This window comes from Botrytis porri (assembly GCF_014898465.1).
Source record: "Botrytis porri strain MUCL 3234 chromosome Unknown BPOR_006, whole genome shotgun sequence".
Taxonomy (NCBI): Eukaryota; Fungi; Ascomycota; class Leotiomycetes; order Helotiales; family Sclerotiniaceae; genus Botrytis; species Botrytis porri.
In genome coordinates this window covers 2,491,975-2,510,338 of record NW_024066080.1, presented here as the reverse complement: position 1 = coordinate 2,510,338, position 18,364 = coordinate 2,491,975, and the positions used below count along the sequence as shown (strand labels likewise).

Here is an 18,364-nt window from a genome sequence, read left to right as displayed (position 1 = left end):
TGTACAGTACTTGTATCTTAGTCCTCGCTGCGCATGGATTTGGTTCATGACCAGGAACATACTCCAGATCCCAAAGCGCCTTTTTGAGTTTCCAACGTTGGATCGGCTGGCACATTGCCAGATGTGGAAATTCTTTGATATCAGTACAACTGCTTTTCTCACGTCAAAGATGTGTAATAGAAGATAACTCATAATGTGTGGGAGAAGAATAAAATGGTCATGAATTATTTACTTGATCAAAGCCGTTGTAAAGGAACAGCTTCGATACCTCTAAGTTTTAAATGATCTTTCAAAGTCGATCCCCGCATTACGCCAATCATCCATGAATCATACATATCTCGAGGCTCATTACATGATCATCTATGAGATTTCCTTGACACGACATTTCCATCCGGAGCCAGCCTCAAGTAACGGGAGACTATCAATTGTTAGATGTGGCATGAAAAAGAGAAAAAGAGGATTAAAACATACCTAGCACCGAGACACCATCCAAGCTCATTGCCCTTGAGCTTCTTTGCAATTTTGACCTCTCTGTCAATTGGCATTTCATAACCAGTATGCAACAAAGCCATCATGAAGTTCAAATCAAGACACCATTCGGGTCTACCTCTCAACTCCTTTATGGCATCAGGGATACCAGTAAACATATCCCAATGAGATTCGCCACCACAAACTTGGCTAGTAAGATCGTGCATCTCTCGTAGAGTGAAGGATTCTGGCATTCCGAGTGGATCGGTGCGGTCGAAGAAGTATGAAAAGGTGTAGACATCTTCATGTTGGAAGGTCTTCTCTAGAGAAGGTTGATGAACACCATTGAAGGAGCAAGGTGCAACTTTACATTCGGCTTCTTTATACAACATCTTTTCTGCGAGTTTGCGGCATTGAGCTGGGGATGGAGAAGAAGGACCCTTCATGACGAATTCATTCTTCTCGCCCAACTTAGCACGAAGAGGATGTTTCTCGTCAAATGCAATATCAACTGAACGGTTCATGCCTGGTGCAATACAAGGATTGATGATTGGCGATGCGGTCCAGGAGAGGTCTGAAGGATTGGCTGCGTGAATATCATCGATGAGAGTCTTGTGAATTGTTTCACGGGCTGCCATTAGACCATATCCCAAGTGAGAATGCTGGTAAAGTTCGAAGTCTCTTCCGCCAAATGTAAGCTTGTATTTATGGTCACCTTCAGCCATCTTCTCAGGTAGTTTGAACTTTGGTTCAAAAACAACTTGGGTCGAACCTCCACCAAGATCGAAAACTGCTGCAGTATCTCCAGGAGCTGGGCCTCCAATGTTACCGAGTAAGAAGTTGGTTGTGATCCAAGCGTAGACACCCTCATCAGTACCATCCATGACTTGGACTCCACCCTTTTCGTCGGATACAACGGCGAAAGGATAGACAGTCTCCAATCTAGTACGAACAGCCTTGAGAATATTGTTGCTCAATTCCGGACCAAGTTTTCTTAAACCAGCAGTAGCTTTGACGGCCACAGGAGTACAAGACTTGAGTGCATCAGGGACAGTTTTCACTGCAACATCCATAAGCATATCAAGACTCTTTGCAGCACCTTCAGCATCAGATCCATAAGAACTCAATCCGGAACCGCCCTCTTTCTTTTCAGTCATTTTGAACTCCTCAAACTCCAACTCTGGTGTAGGGCCGCAGTTGTTAAATTTGTATACGTGAACTCGAGATCCAGTACTGCCAGCATCAATCATGATGGCATATTGAACAATCGGCTTCGACTTGCTGTAGGATTTCGAGCACTTCGTTGTCCCATAAGTCGAATCAGATGGAGATTGTCCATCATTACCACCACTCTTAACTGTATCGACGGCACCTTCGACAGCACCTTCGACAGCACCTCCAACTATCCATGTTAGAAAATGATATATTGGAAATTTTTGTTGTGGCATACCAGTGTTTGATACCTGTGTACCGCTTGGGGACAGATAATAGAACAGGAAGACTACGAAGAGCAGGATTCCTCCTGTCTTCAAGTATCTGGACCGCTGACTTTGGGTCATTCTGGCGTTCTTTGATTTCTCCAGTTTGGAAGCGGCGCTTTCGTTTGCGCCCGAACTACTATATCTTGCAAATTTCTCGTGAGGGTCGTGTGATGTACTCTTCGATGGGAGAGAGACAGAAGTACGTCGCATCTGCGAAAGAGCGACTATGAATGTAAGTAGAACTAATCACCTAGACTAATTACGCACTCAAGCCAAGTAAATACAAACTAAGAAAAAGCGAGTGAAAAGTCTGGTAAGAGAAAGGATTGGTGATGTTCCAGATCCTATTACTTAGGTATATTTTTAGGGAATGAGAAAAGAACAAAGCTGTTCCCTTTTTTAATTTCATAAAAATAAACTTAAGTAAGGGCAGAAATGGAAATGAGAAATAGGGGACGTTTTGCCTTCTATCCTTGCATTGGATTTGAGTGCTGTGGCTAATAAATTTGGGATTATGGTCATGAGTGATTGGTTGATGTGTTGTTAATTAGAGTGAAGGGGCTTGTGGAGGTGTGGAGGTATCAACGCTATCATGATAAAGATTTTCATCTAAGTTCGAAGCTTATCGAGAGAAGCGTGATGTAAAAAGTGCTTAGTCACAACCGCAGCACTCCCTTCAACGGCGGAGTTTCTTTATCAATGTGTTAATGACACCCTTCGACCGATTTTCCGAAACATCGTCAGCTCGAAGTTGCCTTCGGGTGATAAATCTTATGTCTTTCATTCATAGAATGATATAGAACAGATACTATACCCTACATGAAATCGTTCATGATGCTACCTCAATAACTAGCCTAAGTTTGGTTTCTCTTATTTTGCTGTTCTCTTTCCTTACTACTTTCCTCTCTCCCTCTCTCTTCTACTACCTAGGTAACCTGTGCATATACCCTTTCTACCCAACACGCTCAAAAATCACAGCAACAGAATAATGAACGTTCAGCTATATGTCTATGATCTGTCGAAGGGCCTAGCGCGCAATCTGTCAGGAGCTTTATTGGGAGTCCAGATTGACGCTATCTACCACACCTCTGTTGTTTTCGAGGGTATTGAATATACTTACGATGGAGGGATCAAAACTGTCAAGCCTGGCGAAACTCATCTGGGTAAACCATTGCAGATTATAGAGTTAGGGAAGACAGATCTACCTATGGATGTGATTCTGGAATATCTGGACTCTTTGAAAGAAATCTACACCTTTGAGGTATAATTCTCCTACGATGGTAAATCTCTAGTCATAAGCTAATTGCATGTAGGCGTATGATCTCTGGAAACATAATTGTAATAACTTTTCGAACGATTTTGCTACATTCCTGGTTGGCCAGGGAATCCCCGAGCATATTACGAACCTCCCAGAAACTGTTCTCAACACTCCCTTTGGCCGAATGATTCAACCGCACTTCGATGATTATGTTACTTTGAATAATATGAATAATGGCGGTCTTTTGGGTATCCAAAATACAGAGGATCCGCAGCAGCAAGCATCGATGTCACAGGTTCGACATGCCCAAACTTCTGCTGAATTGAACAATCTCTTGAACTCGGCCAGGAAAAAATGCGCAGTTATTTTCTTCACTTCCCATAATTGCGGTCCATGCAAACCTCTGTATCCTGTCTTTGAGCAACTCGCAAAGGATGCAGGACGCAAAGCCGTTTTCATAATAGTTGATATTGCCCGGTCATATGAGATTGCCACAAGATACAGTGTTACCGCGACGCCGTCTTTTGCGACTTATTTACAAGGCGAAGAGGAAAAACGTTGGGCGGGAGCAGATGTAGCAACTCTACAACGAAATGTAGGGGTTCTGGTACAAATGGCATTCCCGCCACATGCACATGAGTCTTTACGTTTACCAGCACTTCGTGCACCAAATATGTTGCCAGTTATTTACACTAAAGTTCCGCCACTTGAAAAGCTCAAAGCAAAGATGGGACCTGCTGCTGATATTCCAGCAGTCAAAGGAGTTCTCCACTTTGTATCAGAGGGACAATCAAAGCCCGCAGCACAGACTCATCTCCCGGATCTGGATTCTTTTAGTTGGTTTTTACGAGAAGCTCCTTCTAAATTACCTACTGAAGTCATGTTTACAATCGTTGATGTCCTTCGATGTGCTCTTGTGGATCCAAGACTTAGTGGTTACTATGCTGAGGAAAATAACCACAAAACTATTGCTCCACTATTCACACACATCAATAGTCTTAAAGAATGCCCCTACTCACTCCGTTTAGTCGCACTTCAAACAGGTTGCAATTTATTCACAAGTCCCTTATACCCTCAACACATTCTCGGCTGTCCGACCCTAACCAACCCACTCGTTCAACTAATCACAACCTCGCTGCTTGATGACGCACATCATAACGTTCGTGTTGCAGCCGCAAGTCTTGCCTTCAATATGGCGTTTGCCAATTCTAGTCTCCGTATAGAAGACCACAAAGAAGTATTACCTGAGAGCGAACAAATAGAACTAGCCGCATCTTTATTAGAAGCTATACAAGAAGAAAAAGAATCTCCAGAAGCATTGAAGGGATTCTTATTGGCGTTTGGACATTTGGTATTTGGAACTCCGAAAGATGGAGAGTTGGTGGATTTGTTGAAGAGTATGGATGCTCAACGGACCATCCTGGGTAAAGCGAAAGCTTTTCCTAAGGAAAGTTTGATCAAAGAGATTGGACAGGAGTTACTTGGGAAGGGCTTAGAATAGGTGTGCTTGTGTAAATACTTGGTGTTAGTGGGCAATAGATCGAACAATCTACAACTTTTCCTAAAATTGCAAGCCATCACTTCATGCGTTTATTTGTTTGTGATAACCTGTTTCGGCATTTAGTAAGGAAGTGGACAACTTAGCAGTTTAGCTCGAGCATGAATACGATGTTCCACCGACACAGGCCATAGGCTTCTGTCTACTCTGACTACAGTCTGCAGTAGAGAATTCTGAACGCAAAAATCCGCAAAGATACCCACAAGATATTGATACGTTAGATTATTAGATAACATTCCAATACGCTTACCATGAAAACTACATTCCAGATTTTATCCTCCGCAGTCGTGTCATCCCGTTGTTTTCTTTTCCTTATCCTAACTTCAATTTTACATGATTCCATTGTCAAATTCTGACTCGGATCTCTTAACCATTTATTCTTACCTACCTGTTGGATAGTATTATCTTTGGCTTCTCTGTTTGTACGGTATTCTCACATCCCTTCCAATATTACTACTCACTTTATGACATACCAGATATCGGGTATCAGGTACTATTCACCACAATGCTCGGTACTCACTTTCTAGAACGCAACATGCTGCCGCTCTCCTTCCATTCCTACACTCACTTCACATCTCCCAATCACTTACCTCACCTCACCTTTTCACTCCATATCCATATGCATATCCATATGCATATCCATATCCACACTACCATCAACAGAAGCAACGCCAATCTTTCCCCATTTTTCACCTTGCGATACGAAAACTCCAAGTTCTCATTTTGGTAAAATTAGCTTCAGGTTTCAACTTTGGGCATTCTCACTTTCTTCGTCGGTATGTTTTTGTTTTTGTTTATTTACTTTTACTTTCTCAGTTTATGGATTGAATGGGTTTGTTTACAGTAGGTAGGTATGGTTTACTTTTTGGAATTAGGAAGGTTGAAGTTGATTGGGAAGTGTTGGAATTCGGACGAGGCTGAGGCTGAGGGGTTTGAGATGAGGGGTTAGTTTTGGGGGGTGGGAGTGACAGAAGCTTGGGGATGGGAGATGGAGTATGTGAGTGAAACGAGTAATAGATTTGATTTCAACATGGCGGAGTGAAGTGTAAATACTGTATATTTCATGAGAGGCGATGAATCAATTTGTAATATTGCGCTTTACTGTGCTTTACATACACTTCTAGACTGCAGGGCGTGAAGCTTCGAAGATCAATTCTTCTTCCAACTTTTCCCTTCACGACATTCTTAGAACGAAGAGATAGAAGAACTATCAATCGTGCAGTACCTATTAAAACCCAACATCTAGAAATTATTCATTACTCAAACACATGTAGAGATACCAAATCCATTGAAATGTAAAACATAATGAGCGAGATTAGTAATGTTCATCGCTTCTGATGGTAAAGTTTCGCTTACAATTTTGGTGCACGGAGGGGTGGGGAGAAGAATTGTGCATTTGGGTCAGGATTCGTGGTGAATGAGTAGTTGTGTGAATTAGTAACGCAGATACTGGTAGATTTTGAGGGAGGGTTCGTGGTGTTTTGGAAGTGTTTGGGAGATGTTTTATGTATGGTTTATGGCTATAGTAATTGAGGAGAAGGAACTTGATCAATGTTGTAACTTCCAGTGACACTCTAGAATGTCGGGCGCGGAGCCCAGCGTTTTTTTTTTTCGTTCATGAAGTACAAATTCGATTCCTTTACAGTTAATAGAACTTAGACTCTGATGGATAGAAGAACTGAGCAAGATCTCATATCCCCTGTCTAATGCACAACCTTGAGAGTTCTCCATGTTGCTGGTCCGATATTTGCAGATGAGGCCAGGGGGAAAGAAGGAAATATTGGCCATGTGGCAGACATGCACAGCGAAGGCATCGTAGGTAGTAACAACAGGCGTGTATACTTATTTCGAGCTGCGGAGTCTTATGCGTGATTTCCAAGCAGAGGTTTTGCTTGTATCACCACCTCATGGTAGCTGCAGACCTACGGGGCCGCAAGGAGATCAATTGATGTCCCTCATGTATCTGATTTGTACATCCCAAAGGAGTAATGGACTCGATGTTTCTCAAGTACTCACCTTGCCCCGCATCTCCTCAACTTCTCCACTTCTCCGCACCGACCCCACACTTCATCTCCTTCCGAGACCGCACTTATGCACCGCGTCCGGATTACGCAATATCAAGGGTCCAAGAACCTATAAGAAAGGGAGCTTGTATCTCCAAATCTTGTCGACAACAACAAGCTCTCTGAGGCCGAGATAACTCTACATGGCTTCCGTTTCTCCTTGTATGATCCCACACCCTGACCTTGCCACCTGGTAAAATCCTATAACAATGGCCGATGGATGCTCTATCAACTATGGACCACTTGCTTCGAAGCCTTTCTGCAACAATCAGCATGGCATGGCGTGATGGCGAGCTGCTGCTACCTCCAGCGGGTTTCTAAAGGGCGCCGAGAGCGGAGTGGGCCTGACAGAGGGATTGAACTCTGCTAACCATCACAGGTAGCTCCAAATAAGACTCGAGATAGAAGTACGCCGGCAGCTTGCAGGAAGGATATCTCTTGTCAGAAGCTGCAACTGGATACAAGGTCTTCTGCGACCAGACCAAGTTCTGATAAGGCTTGAATCTCCTTCCCAACCCAGTTCAGATACGAACAAGCTAGACTTTCTCTTCTCTACATATTTGCTTGCAAATCCATTGTGTTTGATCCAGGCGCTCACACCAAACTCTCAATATTTGTGGCCCGAGTCACTTGCCTTTTAACATATTTTGGGATTCTCAAGCTGCACTGTATGATATGGTCAGTCTATGAGAGCAAATGACGTGAGAGTCTCTTGAGAAGCTTACTACTGCACTTTGTTTTGAAGTGTATTTTATGCTTTAAAGACATTCCATATGAGACTCACGGTGGTGGTGCAGCCTTGAAATTGCGGTAAGATTCGGAAGGCGCAAGCAGGTTTTGGATTGCAGTGCCTTTCTCAGAACTATAATTCAGTATCTTGGAGTCAACTGGAATTTCGTGAAATACTGGGAGACTCAAGACACGGAAGTTGTTGTAGTTGCTATAGGGTGCTGCATGAGTTTTGCAGTGTTTGGCAATAAAGAGGTTATAGAGTAACGCAGCTGGCCATAGTAAGCAGATTGAGAGACTTATGAGGGTACCTAGGTAAGATTTAGGCTCAATATTCGAAGAGAATAAGTGAATTGGAGAAGCAATCAGTTGGTGTGATAAGGTATAGTTGAATATTCATGAAGCACTTTTTACTAATTTTTGGTTCATTCAAATTTCCAGTCTATACCATTCCTTACTGCTGCCACAAACATTATAACATCAAGGCACTTCCCATATCCTCATAACAAGCAAGACAAGGCTACAAGAAAACCTGACGTTGAAAGCCCTGACTTTCTCGAACAGCTATTGGCTCGGCTAAAGTTGTGGTAGTCGGGCCTTGTTGCTGTCTAGCAATCTGATTATAATATTTCAACTTTATTGTTCTTTCGCACAATAACCACTTTCGACCACAATTCCAAATTTTGAGAAGAATTTGCACAATACACTTCCAGCAACGACAATACCAATCACACTTTTTTTTGATACTTGTCGCTTTGCGAGAAAAGTAATCTGCTTTTGATTCTATTGTGAGTACTCCAAAGCCTTCATATAAAAGAATGCACTTGCATCCTCCTTGATTTCCCTTGAAATCAAGGTTACTCGAAATTCCAGTCCAGCACAGAAAGCAAACTTCGATCTATCAAAACTCACGATTTTCACAGGCCTTTCAAGCAGATAATTCCAAGTGTCAATCGTCCAAAGTAAGTAATCCTCAGCATCTCCACCATTTTCGTGGTCAATATCGCGACCCTTCCATCTTACCATTTCAGCGAAGAGCCTGCTCTACCAACCTTGAGACCACCATTGCTAACTTTCGTCGCAACAGGATTTTCTCATACACCATATTTGTTGATCAAGATCGTGTGTTTACCATTGAGTGAGTCAAACCTTTGAACTGATTTGAGGGTCACTTGCTTCAACATTCTGCACCACTCCCGCTTTCCTCAACTTCCTTATCCCCACCGCCATTCCACCCTCTCAAGACTGTCTACAGTCATAAATGGCTCTTGATATTCTCCTCCAAAACACATCTTCACGTTTGCTGCCATCGTTTCTTGTACCATTCCTTCTCCGATATCGCACAATTTGATTATCTCATGTATTTCACTCACCTGCATGGTATCTTTCTTCTTCTTCTTCTCCTCCTCCTCCCCCTCCTTCTTCTTCTTCTCTTTCTCTCCTTCGTCTTTCTTCAGCTCAAAACACATACCTCTTTCACTTGCCCCTTTTCATCTGAGTCCTAGCTTTCTCATTCAACATTCATGTATAGCATACCAAGATCAAAGGTCGCATAGCTAACTCTCAGAGTAGCTCTTAAATTTCGACTTACTTATTTTCTTCTAATACATTCGATTTGTAAGTGCTATTGTTTTTCTCTTTCATTCTGACCAGTTGTTGAAAGATTGGACACCTGCTTACACCACAACAGTTTGAAACCAACACTTTGTACTTTCTCTGTCGTCCTTTATTGATTGAAGGCAACTTCAGCGTTCGTACTTTGACGACAATAAGTTTCTGCGGCCTTTTTCTGTCACCAGGACCAACCTAACAGTTTTCTCGATCTACCATCAGTAAGTGTTTGCTGTTGCCTCTGCTTTGTCGAACGCCTCTTGAAATATAATATTTACTTACATTGAAACAGATTTTCGGCGGTCTTTGTCTCTGCGTCCTTTCCTTGGCACCAGAAGCGAACTCACAAATATCTTCCGATTTTTGACCTGTAAGTCATCTCTATCCTCCACGCAGCGAGAATTTTCAGACTGAACAATTACTTACACAACAACAGTATATCAAATCTGAAATCCCTTGGTCGTTCCTATCGGCCCTCAGAACCCTGCATAGCCAGCCAACTCTCAAAAACAAGTTCCAGTGTCTTTTCGATCGACACCGAAGATATAACATCAAATCCTCTTCCTTCATATACCACCATCTGAAAGGATCATGTCTTATTTTCGGTGAGTACTTTCAATTCTGAGCGGCGCCAACTTCGGCACTATATTTGAAAGATTACGCTAACTTACTGAGTAGCCACAACATGCGCTGGTTTGCCAACATACCACTCGCAAGTGTCACCGATTTCAAAAAAGCTGCGTGGCTTGATCTTGCGCTTGCAAGAAAGTTCGTCGGTAAAAAACCATTGATGCGACTTGATTGGCTCGATCTTGAAGTGAAGTCCGTTAGATATAAGCCATTGGGCCAAAATATCGCGGTAGTTCAAGCAGTAGCTCGCAAGAAAGTCGCCACAGACTTTTCATTGTTTCCCGAACTTGCTACCGAATTGCAAAACAAAATTTGGGTTATGGCATCGCTGAAATTTCCACGTTTTATCTCAATCATTGAGGAAGATGTCGATGTTGCCACACACCCCAACTATGACCAGTACAGAGTCATCGGAGCCATGCGTCCAAGACTTTTGTACACTTGTAAGGGTGCTCTATCTGCCATGGCTGGCAGTTATAGACCAATGTTCGAGCTTGATGCGAGCAAGTACCATGGCATAAAGAAGGGCGTTATGGTAAATCCCGACATCGACATCATTGATTTTGTATCTCTTCTCAGCGTTCGAACACCCCCACTAAACTTTGTTGGGGCTCTTTTGAATCCTGGAGAGTTCTCCATGATCCGACACATTTGCCTCCCTATTCAGGAGTTCCATGACAATTTTCAAGCTGTCACTGGAGTTATTCGCAACCTACCTTTACTTGAATCTGTGGTCGTTGAGACTGATCAAGTCGATTTAACACTTCCCAACCCTCTCCACATTGAATTTGTGTTCGCAGACATCTGTTACGCTAGACCTGGCCGAGCACCACGCACTGAGATGACCATAATGGTCAAGCATGGCGGTTTCCATTTCATCGGTGCACAGGCCATCGGCATACTTTTCAATGACGTTACCAACTTAACTCATCAAGCTGGCATCCTTGAGTCGTTGGCAAAGATGAACTCAATGATGCGCCAGGAGGCAAATTTCCCCAACAAGGTCCTTGCGTCATTTAACTATCGCAATTCCTGATGAAGTATCTTGCATTCTTTCCGTTCTTTTCCAAGGTACATGATTCACCCTCTTGCCGAATATCTCGTGTCTTCACTAACATCTCGCAGATTTGAGATTTACTCGACATATTTGTGATTTCCCAAATACAATGGCTAGGGTCTTGCTTTGTTACTTTAATGGCTAATAACTTGTATCACCGTTTGTGGTGGTAGAATGTTTCGAAGTTGGTGCGTTGGATGCGATCGGTTTTTGCATCTTCTCTAAGACTATTTTGGTCAATGAGCTAGCAATACTATTAGCTGAAGACCTAATGAACCAATGTATACTTGATTTCAAATGCAAAACTTCTTTTTATATGACCGTGCCATGATAACTGTATAATGATGATCCCATGAATCTGCAGCAAATGCTTCCTTACCTCCCCGAAGTCGTGGCAGATTTGGAAAGAAAAATTTGACAATATGTTACATTAAGGTAAAGCGAGAAGTTAGATTTATCCTCGATCCCATTAAAACAAACCACAGTAAGCCCAGCACTCTTCAAGGAAGCATTCCAAGTACTTGATCAGACTTAGACCAGCTTTGACCGAGAGGGTGGGCAAAATACATGCCATCAAGCCAGGTTGTAAAGAAAGATACATCCTCGAGGACCGTTATTCAACGATGGCTCTGGGAAAGTCTCTAGAGCGATCGCGAGGAAAGGCACCAAGTGCAATGATAATGGCCGAAGAGACCTCGTCAATAATGGCGGCCACTGCGCCTATCGAGCGCTGCTGCTCGGAACTTTGAAGAGTGGCGTTAGCTGACCTGGACAAAAGAAAGTTATTAGTTGAGATATATCAAGGCCAATAAATGTTCAGGGAGTAGAAGTTATGTACCTTAATTGTATGTCAATTCTGATGGACGGTAAGTTGATATTCTCACAGTAGTGATGTCCAAAGTTTCGGAGTTTCAAAAGTTTGCAAAGGTTCTGTAAGAATCTGACCCCAAGGTAGTTCAGATTGTTGTTAAAAAAGTGTTCTTTGAAACAAAGACATCAAAAATGGGTTATCCGAGTTATACCTGATAGAAGGTTGGCGGCTAGACGACCACGACCACAACCACAGACGGGGATGGCTAGCCAGCATTGGCCTCTAAATTTTGGATCCCAGACAACAAGGAACAACAGCATACTTACTATGCTATGGTTATAGATTTGGCTTTAACAGTCCATCGCACTGATTCCTTTCTTGCTGTCAATTGTAAGGAAATGGGAAATTTGAAGTTACAGAGGGGCAACTTTAGGTCTTGTGTCCAATAAAATTGCATAGGTCTAGCAACCAATTTCAATCTTGTGCTCTGCTTTGTTGTTCCCAGTATCTAGGTACTTTTACCAAGACTGAAAAGAGTTAGGAGTGATTGTAATGAGAAATGTGGTAGGACATCAAGAAGAGCAATCAGTCAACTCTCCTATTGGAAGCAATTCCTGAACTTGGCATCTTAATTGCCGCTTTAGTCCCGGCAAACATCAGCCGTGGCATGAGACTGAAAGAAGTGGGAGTTGAGCGAGGAAGAAGAAGGGGGAAAAAGCGTAATCGATTACGGGTAGCAATCACGGTGTATAGAGAGGTAGCGGCATTTCGTTGGCAGAACCAGGAGCGTGGCTCGTTTTGTCGGAGAAGATGCTCGGAGGCTAGTCCATGAAATATATAAGTAGCTCTGGAATCGTGGCATCAATGACCTGATGTACTTAATAGATCCCTCTTGCCATCACCCTACCTGGATGGGTTCAATTTGATCATGGCATTCCTGATGACAAAGGGCGATCCTAAGCGCTCGTGAGATAGAGACCAGAATGACTCCGTTCTACATTTATATAGCTGCTGTGGTATTATGTCCACTATTTTGTTGGAATTTTGCTATCTGGTAGTACCGGTATATGTATGCGATGACTGTCTGAGGTTGAAGTCTGCTTGACCTTTTTATACCGCCTTTTTCTGCCAGTACTGTGCTGATTATGTAAGTCGGATGCATTCACAATCTCAAGCTGTTGATCATGACAAGTCAACGATGGTCGAAGTCTCCTACCGGCGCGAAGTTGATGGTATTAAAAAGGATGATGGAACTCCAATTTCGACGAATCTTTTCAAGGTCATCTCACTCAAAAGAACCATTCTAATCACTCAAACGAATTCATATCTATCGCCAGGTACATCGATTTGCAGTTCAATCCGTTATAGAATTCTACCTTTGCTTTTAAGACTTTGTGTTACAATTTTGCTTCGTTTTGCCATTCACTCTAAAGAGCCTATTACTACTCATATAAAAGCAATCTTGGCGCCATTCATGCTCTCAACGCCCATCTTGATCAATTGCAAGAACTCCAACTCAGGATCTCGATTTTCAATCACCTCAAACTTCTGCGTCAGCTTCACCAGGACATAAGCAGCCTGGGTCATAGCTTGTTGCTGAGCAGGGCATATTCTTGGACCTCCATAGAATGGAAGGAATTCCCAATTCATCTTACGCCCAACAAATCGATCAGGCCTAAAACCCTCGACATCATCACCCCAAATGTCGCTGTCGTGGTTCATGCACCATGTGCCAAGCACTACTGGTGATCCTTTGGGAACAAATACCGGTAGTGTTTGATCCTCGCCACCTCCTCTCGGTAAAGTAGTGTCGCGCACGGCAGCTCGCCATATTCTAGCTGCTGGACCAACAGTCCTAATGGTCTCTTGTAACACGTACCTGAAATCTGCTAATTGTTTTAGCTTTTCAAATGACAACGGAGCATCGCCTAGCTCAAGCGAAATGCGCCGAAGCTTTTTCCATTCATTCGGATGACGAGCAAGCTGGAAAAGGGCATTTGCTACTAGCCTGGATGTCACATCCCGTGCCGGTGCAAAGAAACCTAATAAGTGATACCGAAGCGCAATGGGATCTCGGATCTGCTTAGCCATCTCGTGCAACAGGACATAACGCTTTCTCTCAGAAGGTGCGCTATCGGGATCCGTTTTGGCAGTGTCTTGAAGAGCCAACTTTACTTGTTCGTCTACAAATCGATGGACTGTCTTGTATGACTTCTTCCAATCCGGATCCTCAATGAGTCGTTGATAGTGGAACTGGAACCATGGTGCGTCGCGCCGAGCACTGACCCCTTTCAACCCCGCAGTGAACGCATCAGTGAACTCAATACTCTCAGGCGAGCCTTGTAGTCCATCCAAAGAGCGTCCAAAAATAAAATCCATAGAGGTATCTAGGAACTACGTCACCAAAATGTCAGCGCCTAATTACACAATATTTCTGCGAGCCACATACTAGTCTATGCAGCAACGGTTGAATATCAAATGTCTGTCCCTTTTCCGGAATCAACTCCAAAAACTTGTCTACACAAGAAGCAAAAAAGTCGAGATCTGATAGTTCTGCCCTTGCGAAGATAGGTTTTGCTAAATCCCTCGACAGGATCCAAGCAGGTCCATCTGAGAAAATACTAGGTCCCAAGAGTGGCCATTGAGCTGTTTCTCTGTCTGCGTCCTTTCCAAAGTCTTCCGCAGCTAGTGCTGCCACATGTTGAACGTTCGTCGGATCACAAGTATTGAAAAGTATCGTACCACGCCAAACTTCCGAGAAAGTCTTCCCGTAAGTGTCGAATTGCGACTTATATAATCTGAAAAGGTGGCCCTCTTGGACTGCCTGAGCTCGTAGACGGGCTAGATCAGTGCCTAGGACATCTTGATGAGGATACTTATTTGGTTCTGCGCAGTTGTGTCGGCGCTTCAGATTCCGAATATTCCTCGATCTTTTCAATTTTGGCCATAACAAAACCAGGGCGATGACTACTATCACGATTATGTATCGTGCTAGTAGTTGTTGTCCACTATGAAATGAGACATCCATAGCGCCCTATACGAACGGGGACTTGAAGGAAGTTTCATTTCCCATGCAGACTTACGATCTTCATATATTGAAGAGCATTACCATCCTTGAAAATGAGAATGCTCGCAGACACAAAACGCATAGCCAGCGCGGAAGCCGAAAATGGTGGCCTAGCTAGGGATTATTTGGCCCTCTGCAATGTCCAAGTTAGAATCAGCAGTGAGCTTGGTGAAGGTTTAATAATTGGTGGAAAATTTATGCAATACGTGACACCTACTCTGCATGGAATGAAGGATCATTGAGGAAACCCACTTCCCCCGAGTTGACTATCACGATAGTCTACCTTCATTTCCATGTAGATGAAAACTTGCTTCATGCCTGCTGCTACTTTCAATGCGGATCCACTAGGGTAGTACAAGGGTCCAGAGATAAGCTCATGTTGGCCGAAAGCCGAAATATCAACGCTAAGTCTAATGTATCGCTAGCGTAGTGCTTGTCTGTGGTAATCAGGCTTATTTGTTGATCTTATCCTTGAGATAATGTTGTAATCTGCACGCTCGGATTCGTTTATTTTGTCACTTCCAGGGTGTTGTATATACCCACAATCTATTTCAGTGGCAAAATTGCCTTTGGGTAGCATCAGCCGTTTATTCCAGTAGATCCTAGTCACTGCACATCCTTGAAATTTATCCGGGTCATTCCTCCTACCCTTGTTTACTAGTGACTACGAGGCAAAAAGCTTCTTGTTCTGTTCTTCGTCTATCTACATGTGTAGAACTTGGCATACAAATCAGTGTTTCGTTTGTCTACATCATTTTCATGAGAGTGTGAGAAAGTGGATAACATTTTTAAGTATGTACGTGCGGTTTCATTGTATTGTGTAGCTCAGAAGTCAGTCCTTCGTTTCTACTGGCTCAATGTATTAACCCGGACCCTTCAGCTGCTACATCTATCTCATGTCCTTTGAGTGTCTCAGTAAATAGTGTCACCAATGCTAGGCGACGACAAGACTCGGTATGTCGGCGATTCTGCAGTCAATGCGGTTCCCGCAGATGCAAACTACGAAGACCCAACACTAAAAGACGGACATTCGCCTCGATCATCCTCGGATGGCACATCTGATAGTTTTATAAGTGACAGTGACAATGGACAAGTCCAGCTCATCGCATCTGATACTACTCATACCCGTGAAGAAGGAATTGCCTCACGTGAGACAGCAGAGAAGCCTCTTAAAAATGAAAAGGAGAAGCCCGTATCATGGTTTTCTCTGCCCAGAAAAGACCAGCTTTTCATCCTAGCCCTCGCACGTATGGCCGAACCTATAGTTCAATCGAGCATCAACTCATACATGTTCTTTATGCTGCGCTTTTTTGACCCGTCACTTTCAGACTCAACTATTTCTTCACAGGCAGGTTACCTCGCTGGGGGGTTCACAGCCGCTCAGTGCCTTACAGCTATGGTATGGGGCCGCGTTGCTGATAAGGCTTCGGTGGGCAGAAAGAATGTGCTCATCATTGGATTGTTAGGCACTTTTACATCCACTATTGGCGTTGGATTTTCTCGTTCTTTTGCGCCTGCGTTGTTTTTTCGTTGTCTCGGAGGAGCTTTGAACGGCAATGTTAGTATCATGCGAACGATGACTTCTGAGATTATCCGCGAAAAAAAGTACCAAACAAAGGCATTCTTGTTAATGCCAATTATGTTCAATGTTGGTATTCTCTTTGGGCCTTTAATTGGAGGTTGGCTGCAAGATCCAGTTCATACCTTTCCCGGTGCGTTTGGGCCTGGAAGCAAGCTTGGTGGCAAAGATGGCGTGGGTTGGATGATGAAATACCCATACGCGTTACCAAATCTATTCAATGCTTTCTTGTTGTTGCTTTCGCTATTCCTTGTAATTCTAGGTCTTGAAGAGGTATTTGAAAGCCAGAGGTCTTGCTTGATTCCACTGACACGCTTTACAGACACACATCGATCGTCAGCATCTCTCTGATCCAGGCCTCAAGCTCGGTCGCTTTATGGCTCGCATTGTTTGCTGCAAATCGTGGGAAGCTAAATATGTTCGCTTAGGAGTGGAAGAAAGCATGAATGATGTTGAAATGACAACACCTTCCGAACACAATACAGAACCCAAGAAATCATACAAGCTACGTGCAAAGCTGCCTCTCCGACACCTACTTCGTCGTAATGTTATCGCTACCATGATTGCTCATGGGCTTATACAATGCCACACAAGCGCTTTCCAAAATCTTTGGTTCTTGTTTCTGTCTACGCCTCGCTTCAACCCTGCCAGTTCAGAACCGTCTTATACACCACACTTCCCTCTTTTCTTTACAGGAGGCCTGGGTCTTTCTCCAGCTACCATTGGAACTGCAATCGGTATCATTGGCGCAATGGGCTTGATGTTGCAATTTGGTGTCTACTCATGGGTAACGTACCGTTTGGGTGTGTTGTATGCATACCGCTACTCGCTAGTACTATTTCCACTCGCGTACGCCCTCGCACCATTCCTAGCACTGCTTCCCACAAAATCAGAATCGCCACACGCAGCAGACGGATCATTGATTTGGATAGGGATATGTAGTCTGCTATTCGTTATGGTCATAGGCCGTACCTTTGCACTTCCCAGCTCGCTCATTCTTATCAATAATTGTACACCGCATCCAAGTGTTCTCAGCACTATTCATGGTATTGCGCAGAGTGTGAGTGCTGGGTCGAGAACATTGGGCCCGCTTGTTTTTAGCGCGGTTTATGGACAAGGATTGAAGAAAGGGATGGTGGGGATGGCGTGGTGGATTTTGATGATTGAGGCTTGCGTTGCTTTTGGGGCGAGCTGGGTGGTTTATGAAGGGAGTGGTCATGAAGTGAAAATGGAAGGAGAGTCTTGAGAATGATCTGCTTCGATATATATTTATGGTATTAGGGAGGGTGCAAGCTTCACAAGAAACGATAGACAATCTTAGGTGTCGAAAGTCGGGGGGTTTTATAGAATAACTTAGTAGGATGTTCAATCTTTCAATTTCATCACTGCACACAACAATGCCAATTTGAAATCCGTTCACCATAATAAATCTCGTGAATAATTCCCTAAACGAGAAAAGAGATCCACATACAACAAAAGTTTCAGGCAACTTGCCCTACATCCCACAACTTTTATTTCACGAGATTATACCAGGAAATCCCCTTTGAATCAAACGGATTCTCCGCTTTTTGGGTGGATCCACACATGTGTTTTGGTAATAGAACTTCGAGTCAATCTGTGATCAGAAGGTGGCTGAATTATGTCTTTGCTAGTGTTTGTACTTACGCAGAGAATTCTGAAGGTTCATTTTGTTGCATTGTATGAATCACAAGATCTCTTTTGAAATACAGCAGGCATCAAGAATTATCAAAAAACGATTGATCAAAGTTTAAAATGGTTAAGAGGTAGAGAAAACTCTTTTGATTTTTCTAGTGTCTAACATGTCTAAAGCTCTAATAGCTTAAAGAATTAGACGTGTAGAACAATGTAGATATCCGGAGTAGCTAACAAACCAATAAGCAAAACTTCACAAAGAAAACTCTTCAATCTCTGTACCGATGAACCAAACAGTGCCACTCTCCACCTCCAGCTCTCATATTTTTCAAGGGTTCTCAACAACTTGACTTGGAATTTGGCCTTCAAAAGCTTTCGAACTTCAAGAACTCGCCATGC

General features: G+C 43.3%; 7 protein-coding genes across 7 annotated transcripts; 3 read left to right on the top strand and 4 right to left on the bottom strand.

Annotated features, from left to right (window-relative positions):
* Positions 1 to 360: 360 nt before the first annotated feature.
* On the bottom strand, positions 361 to 2,159 carry EAF01_005260 (uncharacterized protein; the record flags this gene model as incomplete). Its single annotated transcript, XM_038913515.1, has 3 exons — positions 361 to 418; positions 472 to 1,870; positions 1,919 to 2,159. The coding sequence occupies 3 exons, from the start codon at positions 2,157 to 2,159 to the stop codon at positions 361 to 363; spliced, it is 1,698 nt and encodes a 565-aa protein (XP_038771601.1).
* Positions 2,160 to 2,937: 778 nt separating this feature from the next.
* EAF01_005259 (uncharacterized protein) lies at positions 2,938 to 4,708 on the top strand (the record flags this gene model as incomplete). The annotated part of the gene is made up of 2 exons (XM_038913514.1): positions 2,938 to 3,210; positions 3,263 to 4,708. 2 exons carry the CDS (start codon positions 2,938 to 2,940, stop codon positions 4,706 to 4,708), a joined length of 1,719 nt encoding a protein of 572 aa, XP_038771600.1.
* Positions 4,709 to 8,077: 3,369 nt separating this feature from the next.
* On the bottom strand, positions 8,078 to 8,583 carry EAF01_005258 (uncharacterized protein; the record flags this gene model as incomplete). Its single annotated transcript, XM_038913513.1, is given in 2 exon segments — positions 8,078 to 8,455; positions 8,470 to 8,583. 2 exon segments carry the CDS (start codon positions 8,581 to 8,583, stop codon positions 8,078 to 8,080), a joined length of 492 nt encoding a protein of 163 aa, XP_038771599.1.
* Positions 8,584 to 9,853: 1,270 nt separating this feature from the next.
* Positions 9,854 to 10,834, top strand: EAF01_005257 (uncharacterized protein; the record flags this gene model as incomplete). The annotated part of the gene is made up of 1 exon (XM_038913512.1): positions 9,854 to 10,834. The coding sequence occupies one exon, from the start codon at positions 9,854 to 9,856 to the stop codon at positions 10,832 to 10,834; it is 981 nt and encodes a 326-aa protein (XP_038771598.1).
* Positions 10,835 to 11,468: 634 nt separating this feature from the next.
* On the bottom strand, positions 11,469 to 11,986 carry EAF01_005256 (uncharacterized protein; the record flags this gene model as incomplete). The annotated part of the gene is made up of 2 exons (XM_038913511.1): positions 11,469 to 11,617; positions 11,878 to 11,986. 2 exons carry the CDS (start codon positions 11,984 to 11,986, stop codon positions 11,469 to 11,471), a joined length of 258 nt encoding a protein of 85 aa, XP_038771597.1.
* Positions 11,987 to 13,112: 1,126 nt separating this feature from the next.
* On the bottom strand, positions 13,113 to 14,694 carry EAF01_005255 (uncharacterized protein; the record flags this gene model as incomplete). The annotated part of the gene is made up of 2 exons (XM_038913510.1): positions 13,113 to 14,060; positions 14,116 to 14,694. 2 exons carry the CDS (start codon positions 14,692 to 14,694, stop codon positions 13,113 to 13,115), a joined length of 1,527 nt encoding a protein of 508 aa, XP_038771596.1.
* A 970-nt stretch (positions 14,695 to 15,664) lies between these two features.
* Positions 15,665 to 17,558, top strand: EAF01_005254 (uncharacterized protein; the record flags this gene model as incomplete). The annotated part of the gene is made up of 2 exons (XM_038913509.1): positions 15,665 to 16,585; positions 16,635 to 17,558. 2 exons carry the CDS (start codon positions 15,665 to 15,667, stop codon positions 17,556 to 17,558), a joined length of 1,845 nt encoding a protein of 614 aa, XP_038771595.1.
* Between the last annotated feature and the right edge of the window lie 806 nt (positions 17,559 to 18,364).